The sequence below is a fragment of the Melanaphis sacchari genome, unplaced genomic scaffold, assembly GCF_002803265.2.
Source record: "Melanaphis sacchari strain LSU unplaced genomic scaffold, SCAv2.0 Contig10_pilon_pilon, whole genome shotgun sequence".
Taxonomy (NCBI): domain Eukaryota; kingdom Metazoa; phylum Arthropoda; class Insecta; order Hemiptera; family Aphididae; genus Melanaphis; species Melanaphis sacchari.
The window spans coordinates 3,453,103-3,469,105 of NW_020270420.1; the positions used below are offsets into that span (position 1 = coordinate 3,453,103).

The window sequence follows — 16,003 nt, forward strand, 5'->3', positions numbered from 1 at the left end:
ATTTTATAGAGTAAAAATACTGAAGTTATGGGGGTGAGATGGTGGGAATACCGCAAATACCATGTAGCAATATTTTATGTTTGTATATAATATATAATAACGAGTTTGGTGGTGCCCAACTTGCCCAATAGAACAACATGTAAATAAAATAATAACATTTTGTGGGAATAATATGATTAAAAATTTAACTCAATCCATGAGTAAACGATTTATCATGGGTTATCAAATGTCAAATGATTATGATAACAGTGGCGGCGTTTCAACTTTTTAGTTATTTTCTTATCAGTATCATCGTTTATCGCATAATTGATAAATGATAATATTTGCATTCAATATTTATGGTGTATATGGTATACCGCATTACTGCACTTGCGCGTGGTTGTCATCTTATACAAATATTTCTGTCATAGCGCGATAGTAGTAGCACACTTTTCGTTGCCTTTGAGTGTTGTATGTATACTCGTCCCGCTACTCCACTGTTGACCTTACATTCTAAAGTCCCTCCCTTTTTTCTTGTGTTGAACAGTGTAATAATAATAATTAAAAATTAAATTTAACTAAAAAAAAAAAATAACTTTGTCGTACTTTGTCTATTCTATTCATTGACCGTGATCCGTGACCTCTTAGAGGTCGTTCTGTAGGTACTATCTTCAGACTCGCGGTTTTAAAATAGAGCAAAACATCGGATGCTCTTGCAGTACTCAATTGATAGCGGAACCGATTACTGACAATACGTTACTGTTCGTCGCCAATCAGCTCTATGGCCCTACTGAACATGATTAAATAGTCGCTCGTTAACATTAAATACATTTATATTATTTTTAAATTATCTTCCTCTTCCCGTGCGTAAAAGTCCAAATTGTTATCAGTTTCAGTTCGTTTGTACACAAGTAAGAATTTTATTTTTTTATTATTGTCATTTTTAATATTTTATTACTAATATGTAATTTTTTTTTTTCAAGAACATTATGGAGGAAGATCAAAAGAGATTCATTGAACGGGGTTCTCACAAAGGAAAAGGTCTTGCTGTTTTCACTAGTGGCGGTGATTCACAAGGTACTAAATATTTTTCAAAATTTTTTCAATTACATACAGACGAGTTGAAAACTAACTAAAAATTATGAATTTGTTAAACCAAAAAATAACTGTTTATTTATCTTTAAGAGTGGTAGGTTGGGTTTTTTACATCATATCTGTATCTAGTTTTTCAATTAAAGAATTGGAATGATATTCAAGTGAAGAATAAACTTAGTTTTATTTTAAACGTTTTGGAGATCCTTACATCAGTATACATATTTAACTATATTTCAGTGCTCAATTTAAGTATAACCAACCATTATACAGTGCTTGCTTTTAAAACTGTATTTCATTATTATATAGAAAAGTATAAGTAAAATTTATCTAAAGTATTGAATATTGAATTTTATAAATAGTTAAATTGTTTAGTTATTCAGAGAAATTACTTTGCCAATCAAATGAAAAAAAACACTATTTAAAACAATATCATGCTTACAATGAAAATTCTAAATTTCTTACTGTAAAAAAGTATAATTTTATAAATATGCACTTATATATTTGAAAAAACATAATATATAAACTGTAAACACTTATTTGGAGTATATCACTATTTTATTTTATTGTTGTCATTACTTACTGTTTTTATTAATATATTATGTACTATTCGTCCTCATTTAATATTAATCAAATTAAAACAAAAAAAATTTCACCTAGGTATGTGATTATATTTTTAAATTCTATATTTTATTAACATTACAAAGTTTTATTATTTCATCATTTTACTCATACCTACTTTTAATTATTTAATTCATTTTCATTACTTGATGTTTTTTTTCTAAATATAATTGTTGTGTTTATTTGGTGTGTTTTAAAATTATATTATTAAAAACATAAAAGTAAAGATAATTTTGTACAAAAATTTGTGGGTAAAAGTCTTACTTATTTCAAATTAATCTAAAAATATGTTAATAGGTATTTTAGAATAAATTTAATATAATACGATTGATGTTGGCTAGACACAATAAGATTTGCAATTTTTTTTGAAACCCAACTCAACATGACTAATATTATTTTTCTTATGTTCAATAATTCTTTAAATAATTTTTAATTACTATTAATATCCTATTTTGGTAAAACTTTAATAGTTTAAAAGAATTTTATAAATTATTTTTATTTTTACAGGTATGAATGCTGCTGTTCGTGCAGTTGTTCGTATGGCTATATACCTTGGCTGCAAGGTGTTTTTCATTAAAGAGGGTTACCAAGGTATGGTGGATGGTGGGGAGAATATAGAAGAAGCTAATTGGTCTTCAGTGTCATCTATTATACATAAGGTGTGTTGAGTAAAATTAATTTATGAATTTTTTTGTTAGAATGTATGTTTATATAAATATAAAAAATTTGATAGGTATGTTCTCATAAATATGTATTGTTTTTGGTTCGTGCAATGTATTTTAAATGAACTACTCATTTTGAATTTTTATGAAGTTGCTAGTTTTGTTTGTTGTACAAGTGGTCCAAAAAGTGTTTACTGTTGCAATTCAATAAAAACAATAATTGTCTAAAATAAACATGTTTTCATGTAATAAAATAAAGGATCATGAAATTCTAATTAACTTATATATTATAGATATCTTAAGTCATAGTAAATTTTACACTATAAAATAAGTTGAATGATGAATATTATAAAATTGTATTCATCTTTATACATCTTTAAACAAAATCTGATCACCTATAGAAAATTGTTATTTAGTATTGTTGTTAAATAAATATACTCCTTGTACTGTTTATAATTAATTTTTGTTTTTCCATTTTTAGTATTTGAATTTTAAAAAAATATTGACTTTTGTGTAACTTACTTATATGGTGATTTTATAAATATAAATAGATATAATTTTTTATAAAAAATAACTACATTTATGGTTACTCTTATAGCATGACCTCAATAAACCAAGAAAGGCCAAGTTTTATTATAACTTTGATGATCAGTAAAATAAGTATAGATAGAGACATTATTTCAAAGTTGAACGAATTTGTAATTTTTATTATGTCTATATTTTTATTCATCAAAATGCAGCTCTATTTTTTAATGGTTAATTGTGGTAAAACTATCATAAATGTACTGCAAATAATTTCATTTTTAAATGTTATTTATAATATTGTCTGTTGTATTAATCTACTTGAGATGTTCTTTACCTTATTGAGTTAAATTATTGCTGACCTTCAAATAACCCCTAGTCTTGTTTATAGAACATTATTGAATACATGTATTGTATAATAATTATTGATAATTACAGTATTTAATATTTTATAATTTAGGGTGGTACTGTAATTGGTTCAGCTCGATGTATGGATTTCAAAGAACGTGCAGGACGAGTAAAGGCTGCTTGTAACCTAGTTAAACGAGGAATTACAAATTTGGTAGTAATTGGAGGTGATGGTTCTCTAACAGGAGCTAACCTATTTAGACAAGAATGGTCTAGTCTTCTAGATGAACTATTGCAGACTTCACAGATTAATAAAGTTGAACGTGAAAAATATGCACATTTAAATATTGTTGGAATGGTTGGTTCTATTGACAATGATTTTTGTGGTACTGACATGACAATTGGTACGGATTCTGCATTACATCGCATCATGGACGCAATTGATGCTATTGTATCAACAGCCTATTCACATCAAAGAACATTTATTATGGAAGTAATGGGACGTCATTGCGGGTATGATTGTTATTTATAATTATTTTGTAGTTTTAAAAATTGACAATTTTTTAAGAAATTGGGTGATTCTATGACCTTAAAATTTAGTAGATACTAGATAGATGTAACCACAAAGATATTTTAAAGATTTTTGTAATATCTTTTATTGGAAAGAAATGCATTTCTTTGAAATTTATCATTCAATGAATACTTTATTAAATGTTAATGTAAATTATTGAGATCATTTCAAAAAAAAAAAAAAAAAAAATAAGTTGCATAATGTTTATAATATTTAAATGTTATCTCAAGTTTTATAATCTCTTGGACAATTAATTGACTAAATTACTCATTGTAAATAATTAATTATTGAAAAATAATTATTAATTTATTGTGATATCTGGTAATTTTGGTGGCTCATTTATTTGTATAAGCCCACTTTTAATATACATCATGTTTATGTAATTTGTTAAAGGTTGGTATAAAATAAAATTTTATCAATATAATTTTTTTTATAAAACATAAACGATTGATAACATAATTAAATGTGATAATAAGCAAGCAATAAAATAGTTTAAAAAAATTATATTACTATAGTTTTGCATTTTGTTTTAATTGGGTTGATATTAATATAAGTTTTATCTTGATAAAGAGGATTTATTTTCTAAATTTTAGTAGATTAATTCATTGATTTTATAATATTCCTTTAAGTTATTCTAAATAGATATAGTTAATCAAAATTTTGTACTGTAAGGACTTGATTTTCATTTTTGCCAATTACTAATTAATTATATAATAATTAATTTAGATAAGTACTTCATTTTGCAATTTTATAATTTAGAAGTTTTTCAGAAATAAAAATTGAATGTAATACATACATTTTTTATATCCTTATTTTAATACTTATTTATAGTATGTTCATGTTAAGGCATACCACTAAATGTTTCAAATATTTGACCTTATAAAGATGGGGTTTTCAAGAAATGAAAGGGAATATAAAAGTACACATTTTCAGTCAAATTTAAAATTGTTTAATTCTTTCTGTATACACATGCATATTACAACATATTTTTTTAAACAATTTGTATAAGAAGTTTTTTTTTTATTACAAAGTTGGCTAATTGAAATTTAATATCTATGAATAATCTATTTTTGATGAAATTTTAATTGTTCAACTTATACTCAAAAATTGAAATAATATCTTTGATATTGTTAAATGACTATTTGTAAACAGCTAAGTAATTAATGAACATTTTTTTTTTTTTTATGATTTACTTTCATTTTTGCCATTCATACTTTTAAAATGAGATACCTAAATATTGAAAGCAATTAAAATAATAAAAGTTCAAAACAAGATTTATTTATTTGTAATTATTAATTTTAATTTTTAACTAACTAATAAATCGTTCAAATTTTCTACCTTAGTATTCCAAACATATTAAAAATTCTATTGATGTGACGGTATTTATTTAGTCTTTTTTTAAGTTATTAAAACAAAAATATTTTAACAATATCTGACATATTATTTCAATTTTAAAGTATAGGTTAAATAAAGAGTTAAATTTTCATAAAAAACGGATTATTTGTAGATATTATATTTAATTTGCTAATTTTGTAATTAGAAAAAAAAGATATTGAAAATTAAAAAAATAAAATAAATTTGTATTGTGTATGCGCTTATCAAAGATTTGTCTGAAAATGTTTATTTCAGTACTCCATTTCATTTCTCATAATCCCCATTACAATACAAGGTCATCCACTGAAATATTGAGAAGTAATTCTTAGCATGAATATGTTATATGAAATTATAATTTATGTTTAAAATATTGATGTAACTTATGTTATTTTATTCAATTTTTCATTAATACTCAATATTTTATGTTTGAGAATATTTTTAAATAAATTTGAATTATTTTAACATAATATTAATGATATGCATAATTTACTTTTACTTGACAAGTTAAAAATAATATTTATTGAGTTTTTGAAATTCAATAGGTAGTATTATTAAAAATTAAAAGTATAATTAAAAAGTTGTACATTATGTTTATATTTGTGTTGGGTACAACTATAAGTCTATTAATATATCTAGTCTATTTATATAAAATGCTTTTAGATTTGAATACTTGAATTTATGGTTTTAATAATTTAATAAAATGAATTCTTTTGTAAACTGTGGAAGTTATAGAATGATATAAAAGCTCATCATGCTAAAAAAATATTTTAATTTTTAAATGTGACAGAATTATTTTATTTAAGTTTTATATATTATAATACATTCTGTATTAAACTTTACCCAGTTTTTAATCATGGTGTTAGTGATAAGTGATAACCTAATGAACAACTTAAATAGTCATAGAATCACCTAAAATGAGTTTATTTTGTTTTTTAGGTTTTTAAATCTTATCAATATATTAGGGAAATTAAATTAGTGAACTAGCTAAGTCAATTATTGTATTTCAATAGAAATTCATGATAGTAGAAGTTTATTATGAAATATATTGTTTATTGTAGTCTAATAGGTAGCTATAACTAATAGGTAACTCAAATCAAAAATAACCTATTAGTTATTAAGTATCATTAAATTAATTGGACTTTTGCATTTTACTAATTTTATAAATAATATATTATTTTTAATGAGTATATTTTAAATATTTTAGTAGGTAATTGATTGTTTTTGATATTAATAAATTGAGCAGTATTTATAAAATACATTATTCATAAAAAAGAAAAAAAAACCTTTAGTTGTTAATAGAAATTTTTTTATTGATACAATTATTTACTTAACTTTGAAACTGTAAGTAATTGACTTGGCTTTGATTTGCAATTTTTATTTGTTAAAATTGAATTACTTAATAAATAAAAATAATACTTTTCCATATTGAAATTTGGTCTATCTCTTCTTTTTATAACAAAATAAAAGTGATTGAAGTGTTCTTGTTTCAAGTTTAATAACGCCGCTGTTGCATATAAAGGTACCTTGCACTTGTCACAGCCCTCACTAGTGAAGCTGACTACGTGTTTATACCAGAGATGCCACCACCACGTGATTGGCCGACCAAACTTTGCACCAAATTAGAGCAGGCAAGGACTATATTATAGAAAGAAAAACAGTACATGGTCGTTACCTTAACCTGAAATTCTTGCCAACTTCTTCTTGGACATGTATTTACCAACACACCTTTAAATCCATTAACAATCGCTCGCACATTTTGATCTTATAATTTATATTTAATACTAAAGCATGATTATCTCAGTGTTTTATTTTATCTGTCTTTGCGCTTAACTATTTTAAATTTTAAGTTTATTCTCGCCTCATTTGTAGATAAGGTCATAGGAAGCTCACTGCGCAAATACATTTTATTTATAAAGGAAACTGCTCTGATTTGTCTGTGGCTATGTCGCGGGGTGCAGTGTACTGTAGTGGCAAAACCATAATATTAATAATAATAATAAAATATTTACCATTATTTTTTTAATAACAATTATAATTACATGCCTTTCTGTATAAGGCAATTGTTGTTTAATGCAAGGCATTTATTTTATCTTATTGTTTTAAAAAAAAAAATTACAATAAATCTGTTTTAATTTTAGTACCATTGTAATTTGTTAACAAAAAATAGTGCCTTGCTTTAAAAAAAATTCGCTCTGTATAACTCATGTGCATATTATATTATATTCATATGCATTATATACATATATGTATATACTATATAGTATAATAATTTGTATACATGTATTGTTGCCATGTATAATATTGAATTAGTGAATGTTTAGAAATGGTGAGAGTGTGCTATATTAAAAAAATGTGCAGGTATTTAGCTTTGGTTACGGCATTGGCGGCAGAAGCCGATTTTGTGTTCATTCCAGAATGGCCGCCTCACCAAGATTGGGCGTCGAAAATGTGTAAAAAATTGCTACAGGCAAGACTGACTTCTGTTTTACAGCATACAAATATGATGCATGAGTTGTATTAGTCCGCCAGTGTGTTATACTTTATCTTTAAATATTGCATTAATTATTATATGTTATTATACTTGGGTTGTAGTTATATCGTGAATTTATTATTAATCAGTGTAATTTCATTAAATCTGGCTTAGAAATTGTTCATACTCCAAAATGATTATAGAAAATATGTTTTAATTTTTTAAAAGGATTTGGTTACAAATTATTTTATAACTACTGTTATATAAGTCTGACAATTTTGAGGTTTTAATTATTTTTGTCGTTGTTCTTAAAGTAAGGATTTATAAATATTTATATTAAATTTAAAAAATGCACCAATTATAATATTTTATTTTTTGTAAAAACTTGACTATCATACATTTTCTATTTCAACGTTAAAATCATTTAACTTAATAATTTTCATTTGAGATAGTTGATTTATTATATACCTACATCAATTAGTTGAGTTTAGTGTTTAAAATTTTTATTTTTGTTTTTCAAGAATTCAAGCTATTGTTTCTAAATGTAGTTCATGTTATATTTTTGACGTATCAAATTATAACATTAATTTAACCATTATTCTATAGAGTATCTAACAATTATTTTGACCTAAATTTTATGAATCAAATAATTATTGTGATGAATAATGATCATTGATCTGTGATCATAATAAATTCATAAGTTATTTTATGTAACAATGAATTATTGTGTAAGTGACTTGGATTGATTGTGGTATGTTTTGTCAATTATGACTTTAGATATATTGTGTAAAACTGTACGAGAAAGAGTAATCATTATTTTAAGTGTTCATTTATGCATGCATTAGTTTGGACAAGGATGGCAAAGTTTTATAATTTAGTTATAAAAATATTGTACTTGAGTTTAGTTTTTTATATGTTAGTTGTATAAAAAAATGCAGTAGGAGTATAAAATAAATATCAAGTATAATACACACATATAAAAATGTATTTTTTTTTTTTAATATACTGGTACGTTTTAAAGGGTTTTATCATATTTCATATTTTTTATCATATAATTTTGTTAAGTAGATTGTCTGTCGAATAATCAATTAACGATTATTGTTAATTTAAAACTAAAAAATTAAATATATTATAATTGTTTGGAATCTTAAATTATTATGTTATAAGGCCTGTTAGTAATTTATAAAATATTCGCCATCCCTGGTATAGAATTATATTTTACTAACTAGGAGTATTTTTGCTTTGCAACTCATTTATATTTGATAATATACATTTTTGATCTCAATAGTGAAGGGAATTAAAAATTGTGATGTTTTGTGTGTGCCTGTGTCAAACAAAGATCCCAAATATAAATTTAGACGTATTCTATTTCTGACGTACCTACTTATTCTTTAACAAATCGATAAGAATTCTGATAACAAACGTTATTTGAAATCAACTTTTTAGTGTTATCTCTCTAGATTCTAAAATAGAAAAAATTTTAAATTTTTCATGTTTCAATTTTGGATATAAATTAAATGTGAGAAAGTCGATCTCTGGTAAACTTAACTGCAATATGTTCAAATCAAATGTTTTTAGAATTCTTATCGTTTAATTAAATCAATTGGTACCTACGTTGGAAATACAACACATCTAAATTCCTATATATGTAGTGCATGTTAAACAAAGATTGACAATTATTATTGCTTTTATAACTAATCACTTTAATAACCTTATTGGCAATAGGTATACTTACTAGTTAATATTTGTATTACGACTATTTATTGATAATTTCCATTTAGACGCTTAAATATTATAAATCATCACTAAAATGATTAAGGCTGTCTTGAGATAATACGAATAGCTTAATTTATTAAATTTATAGAACTAGTTGTTATAATTCAATTATCACTTTATAATTTTTATAAATTTAGTTTAATTTTTTTTTTTCATAATTTCACGCGCTTACGTATTTTTAACGCATATAACTTTAATTACCCCTTACCTATGTCTTAATTCGGCACTAACCATAATAATCATATAAAACGCGAATAATATGATTACTAGTCATCGATTCTAAGCTTTTGTAAATTGTAATTAAAAAATAAATAATGTATAAAATTTGTTTAATGAACAAAATAAGGGTATTACATAATTATTGACTATGATTTATCTTCGTTTTTGACAATATAGAATATATTTGACATTAAATGCTATGTTTACTTTCATACTTTTCAAAAATATTTTTTCGCTTGCATGTTAAAAAAACGAAAATAATTTTTTTAAATAATTTTCTAGAGATACTAGAGATAACAATTAACAATAGTAAATAAATAAATCTTTGGTTTTAATTGTTATGTATCGTATAGGAATTTACCATTTCTTGTATTTTTTAGGCTTAACCGTTAAAGTCCATTTATCGATTCCGGAATTATTTGAACCACATACATTAATATGAAATTTTCCATTTTAAAGTTACCTTTAATAAAGACTGTATGATAATACGTAAATAATGCTGCTTATACGACTATAATAATTCTAATAAATGTTTCCTATTGTATTTTTTGAGTTCATTTTCATTAGTCTCATGAAAATAGAAAAACATTTTTCTTGCGACAACAATATATGTAAACCTAATCAATTATCACTTTGGCTGCTGTTTATCATCATCCTTGTAGAATGTTGATAGTTGTTGCAATGGGGCCTATGTACATTTTTCCATTTAATTGTAGTGCGTGACGAAATCTTTTGTAATAATTACTAAGTTACTAGATGTTGTTAAATTATTGTTATTGAAAGGTGAAAACCGTTCAATTTTCGAAAATTTAACAAATAATGTTTATGCATATTGATGGGTGCCTAGTAAATTGGGTGTATTCCTAAAAATAAACACCTTGCTGGTGGATGAAAATTTTCTTATTTTGAGCTTTGCGAACGAGCTTTTGGGATATGACATGCGTCATTAGACTAATTTTTCAGTTATTATTAATATTCATGTTTATGTATATTTAGGAACGGACGGCGGGACAGCGTTTGAACATCATCATCGTGTCTGAAGGCGCTATTGACCGTGACGGGCAACCGATCACTGCCGAGATGGTGAAACAAGTAGTAGTCGACAACTTGAAACAGGACACGCGAATCACGGTCTTGGGTCATGTCCAGAGAGGAGGCGCCCCATCAGCTTTCGATAGAGTTTTGGTAAATATACACAATATTATTAATTTGTATTAGGATGATTACAATAAACTACAGGAGGTGGAAAGGGCTGAAATTTTATGTGGTTTAGAATATTATTTTTAATTACCCACGGAAATAATCTGACAATATATATAAATAATTGTAAGTATCCATTTACTATTTATTACTCAATAATTAAAAAAAAAATATATAGATTTTTTATGGTGAGAATTCACCATGTTTTATTTCATTAACCTAGTATACAATTGCCTAAATCCGGCATTTTTGATGCTTTTTTTTTAGTTCTTCCTTTCCCTAATAATTTATTAAAATACAGAATCTCATCAGATGGTTTAAAGTTGTAAGCGTCTGTCATTATGGTAATGTCAAATGACGCATTTCCTAGAATTTCGAATGTTACCTAATAATAAGTCACGTCATTCATATAATCATGTAATATAGACCCGTAGTTTTCAACCGTTGTGTCGCCGATTAAGTCCAAATGTGTCATGTGAAGTATTAATATTAAATGATACAACATTTTTTAAACAATTAATGAGCAAAAAAAAAAAGAAGGTTTATTTTAAATTGTATCTATGGGCTGCCTGGGTTAGTGTGTCACCATTTTCAAAGATCTAAATTAGGTGTCGCCATACAAAAAAGGTTGAGAACCACCAGTATAAACAGTATAGTATCTATTATTACGCCAAGTTATATTATATTTGTGGTTATTATGACATTTTTTTTCGTTCCAGGGGTGCAGAATGGGAGCCGAAGCCGTTATGGCCTTAATGGAAGCTACACCAGAAACAGAGGCTTGCGTTGTGTCGTTGGATGGCAACCAGGCGGTCCGTTTGCCACTGATGGAATGCGTTGAAAAGACCAAAGCCGTTGCCAAAGCGATGGCGGACAAAGAATGGGAATTAGCCGTGCAACTCAGAGGAAGGTAAAACTTCTATACAGCATCAATTTACCCGAATAACAAGATGGTGTTATTTTTAAACGTTAAACCATTGACGTAAAACAAACAAGTATCTACTCAAAATACCACGAGTATACTGATTTCTGTTAGCCTGTTTACCGTTTTATGGTTTTAGAAAAGTTAATAACTGTAATTCCTGTTTAAATAACCGATGTATTGATAATTTTTATGTTAACAATTATCAATAACACACTAAAAATAACGCAAGGCAATATGTCAAATAAAAAAAAAAAATTAAAAAAAATATACAATTATGAAATTATTGGCATCTAGGTTGTGTTTGGCTGTTTGACGAATTCATCGATATGGCAGTATATCGCAATCCTAAGTGCCAAATAATGAAATAAATAAAAACTAAAAAAAAGTTGTCAAGCTGTTCTGCTGTGTGTAGGTATTGAATATATTTCGTTAATGAGAAGGTCACCATAATTCTTAGCAGAGCAATGAATGTATTAGTTATAGATACAATAAAGGTTTTTTTTATTTTTTGTGTCTTATGACATTTTTTTAGTGTGAACAAATGCTCTGAATCATCTATTTCAAGAGATGTTTCTGGTATGATCTGGTTTATATTTTTGATCAAAAGTGTATATATATATTTTATTAATTCTTTCAATAATTAGGGAAAACACACAAAAAACTCCAACATTTTTTTCATTGTAATATTTAATATTAAAATAAATATTTTGTAGTTAAGTTTTGATTATTAAAAATTTAAATTGTCTCTGTTCAAAATTGTTTTTGATCATGTATAATGATTTATCATTGAATTTAAACTTAACCTATCTATCATTGTCTACTCAATAACAATACTTAATCATTTTATTTGTTTTTTCCAAACATTGTTTTGGACTGGAAATGGGATGAACCCCTAATTAAAAATTAAATTAAATTTTCTAATAAAAAAAATAATAAAAATAAAAATATAAAACCAAAACATTGTATTTAAAAAATATGTATATTCTGCTTTTATTGAACAATATACCAATTGATTTGCTTAAGATCGCCACTTATAATATGTTTTAAAAACTGTATGAACTGTGGAACAATATTTATTCTATAAATGAATTATTTATTAATACTTAAATTGTTTTTTTCAGGAGTTTTGCAAGAAATTTAGAAACATACAAAATGTTAACACGATTGAAGCCTCCACGTTCAGCATTTGATGAATTGGGACGTGGATTGGTAAGTTAACCATTATTTGATTCAATTATTTTAATCTTAATGAAATTCCCATATTTTTTTTATTAATTTAAACAATGTTATTTGATATTTTTTCCATGAATCCTTTAGAGTCTAAATCGAGTAAGTAAATTGATTTTCCAATTTGTTGTGCAATATATTATTATTGCAAGCATTACACACATACAATAAAAAAATCACACTAAAATTATTGTTTTTTATATAATAGCAAGACACACTGTGGGGTCAGGTAAGATGGCTTATGGTGGAGTAATGATATTTTTGGAATATTTTGATTTTTAAGCTTTATAACGCCTATAATGCGTAATTTATGATTAAAAATTTATAGAAAAAAACAATAATTATTTAAACATTTTATCAAATTATTATAGAAATTGTTATTTAAATAGGTATTAAAGTTTAATTAGTGTTTATTATTTATTTGAGTGTTTTGATTGGGCTTATATTATAACGCAGATTTTTTATTTACAGTGATTTTATCAGTATTTTTCATTTTATAAATGAAACTCAATTATGGCATATTAATGATTTTGAATCATTGTCAATTACAGGAAGGTTATACTCTTGCTGTAATGCATATTGGAGCTCCTGCTTGTGGTATGAATTCTGCTGTACGTTCGTTTGTTCGGAATTGTATCTACAGAGGCGACACTGTTTATGGTATTCATGATGGTGTAGAAGGTTTAGTTGCAGGAAATGTGAGTATATTATTAAGTAATTTTAGTTTAATTATAATTTCAAATGACTATTTAATTGCTTAGATTCAAGTAATGCAGTGGGCCGATGTTACTGGCTGGGTTGGACAAGGTGGTGCTATGTTGGGTACTAAGCGTACTCTTCCTGAAAAAAGAATGCCAGAAATTGCTGCTAGGCTCAAAGAGTTTAACATCCAAGCACTTTTGATAATTGGTGGCTTCGAGGTTAGTAGCTTTCTCTATAATTATAAGTACTTTTAAATAGTTTGAAATTTATATTAACTTAACTAATTTAGGCTTATCAAGCTGGAATTCAATTAGTTCAGAACCGTAAAAATTTCCCAGAATTCTGCATACCAATGGTTATAATACCATCAACTATTAGTAACAATGTGCCTGGTACAGAATTTTCATTAGGTTGTGATACTGCTCTAAATGAAATCACTGAGGTTTGTAATTTTATTTAAATTCTCCTAAAAAAATTTGTATCACAAATATATTTTATTTATTATTGCTCTTTATATATTTGTATAGCCTATACTATAGTTTGTTATTTTATTTTAGATTTGTGATAGAATTAGACAGTCTGCTCAAGGTACTAAGCGACGTGTATTTGTTATTGAAACTATGGGAGGTTACTGTGGATATTTAGCTACTGTTGCTGGTTTAGCTGGTGGTGCTGATGCAGCTTATATATATGAAGAAAAGTTTACCATAAAAGATTTGCAAAACGATGTATATCATATGGCTTCAAAGATGGCAGAAGGTGTTCAACGTGGTTTGATATTAAGGTTAAAATTTAAAAAAAAAAAAAAATATATCATTTATTAAATCTTAAAATTGTATTTTTATTTTTAGGAACGAAAAATGTAGTGAAAATTACAACACTGACTTTATATTTAGACTTTACACTGAAGAAGGAAAAGGATTATTCAGTACTCGTATGAATGTTTTAGGTAAAATCCATAAAATATTATGTTAAATTGTGTAATAAAATAGTTAAAATCAAAAATTAACTTGATTTTTAATTGGCCTTGTAAATTTTCATTATAAATGTACCTTTCTAGGTCATATGCAACAAGGTGGTTCACCTACTCCGTTTGATCGTAACATGGGTACGAAGCAAGCAGCAAAATGTGTGGAGTGGTTAGTAGAAAAATTGAGAGAATCTACTAGACCAGATGGAACAATTTATACAGATAATCCTGATACAGCAGCAATGATGGGTGTAATAAGACGGCAGTATCGTTTCACACCTTTAACTGATTTATTGCCTCTCACCAACTTTGAGTAAGGACATTTTTTTTTAATGATTTTTATATTTTATTAGTATAAAATTTCATTTGAAAATTTAACAAATTATTGAAATTATTATGTCAACTGAAGTGTAGGTTGTGAGAAGGAATTTTCATTTTAATATTTTTATATGTTTATAAAATTAATTTATGTTACATTTTAATTAAATAATTATTTAATTGGTTATAAACTTATAATTTATAATATAGAGTGAATATTTTAAAATGAAAATAGTGTTTAAAGGTCATTGTAATAATGACATTTAACTATGAAATTTTGAGATAAGAATATTTTTTTTTTAAAGGAATGTTAATAATAATTAATAAGCTAATGTTTTGCTAGGGTTATATGATTGTCTTTTTACTTATGCTTAATACAAATTTAAATTTATAAATATAGTTTTAAAAGTGAAAAATTATTTTTGTTTATAGGCAGCGTATAGCTAAGACTCAGTGGTGGTTGAAATTGAGACCACTCTTACGTATACTCGCTAAACACGATAGTGCATATGAAGAGGAAGGTATGTACATAACAGTTGAAGAAGGACTTGAAGCAGATACATTGTTGGTTTAAACAAATACTTTACTGATTATATATGTTTTTACTGTAACTGTTATTTTTATCCGTAGAATGTGCAAGTATAATATTAATAATAATGACTAAATTTAAATTAAAAAAAAAAAACCATTTAATTAATATTTATTATAGTTTATACATTAGTAAATACTCTAGTCATCAAGTGTAAAGTAGGTAATACTTTTATCCTCAGCAAATTATTTACCAATATTGAAACTATTATAATAATGTTTGTTAACTACGTTTAAACTGTTTTTTAGATAAATATTTGTGTTTATCAGTACAATGCTATCTAGTTTGATGTTTAAACGAGATAATAAATATAAATAAATATTATTTAATGTAACCAATTAATTTGTTGTTAAAGTAGTTAATTGTTTTCCAAATATTTCTTATTATATACAAATATCTGATACTACTACTTAACATAAAAAAGCATTAGCTATTTTA

The 16,003-nt window shown here is 25.5% G+C and overlaps 1 protein-coding gene across 5 annotated transcripts; it reads left to right on the forward strand.

Annotated features, from left to right (window-relative positions):
* Window positions 1-365: 365 nt before the first annotated feature.
* LOC112603513 (ATP-dependent 6-phosphofructokinase) lies at window positions 366-15,641 on the forward strand. Of its 5 annotated transcripts, none has more exons than XM_025352111.1 (17): window positions 366-890; window positions 963-1,056; window positions 2,200-2,351; window positions 3,337-3,737; window positions 6,689-6,797; window positions 10,631-10,819; window positions 11,554-11,744; window positions 12,881-12,968; window positions 13,077-13,088; window positions 13,195-13,215; window positions 13,538-13,684; window positions 13,748-13,906; window positions 13,978-14,130; window positions 14,246-14,472; window positions 14,540-14,637; window positions 14,749-14,971; window positions 15,409-15,550. In XM_025352111.1, exons 2-17 carry the CDS (start codon window positions 969-971, stop codon window positions 15,548-15,550), a joined length of 2,400 nt encoding a protein of 799 aa, XP_025207896.1. In that variant the 5' UTR covers window positions 366-890; window positions 963-968. The 5 variants fall into 5 exon arrangements, with proteins under 5 accessions (XP_025207896.1, XP_025207898.1, XP_025207900.1 ...); XM_025352113.1 differs by lacking the exon at window positions 6,689-6,797 and adding an exon at window positions 7,528-7,636; XM_025352112.1 differs by lacking the exon at window positions 366-890 and having other exon boundaries at window positions 969-1,056; window positions 15,409-15,641.
* The last annotated feature ends 362 nt before the right edge of the window (window positions 15,642-16,003 follow it).

Bases quoted from the DNA above. Each gene is read 5' to 3' on its own strand.
- LOC112603513 (XM_025352111.1), top strand. From the start codon at position 969: ATGGAGGAAGATCAAAAGAGATTCATTGAACGGGGTTCTCACAAAGGA. The intron at 10,820-11,553 runs GTAAATATACAC...TTTTCGTTCCAG, and splicing joins CAGCTTTCGATAGAGTTTTG to GGGTGCAGAATGGGAGCCGA. The intron at 14,131-14,245 runs GTTTGTAATTTT...ATTTTATTTTAG, and splicing joins CTCTAAATGAAATCACTGAG to ATTTGTGATAGAATTAGACA.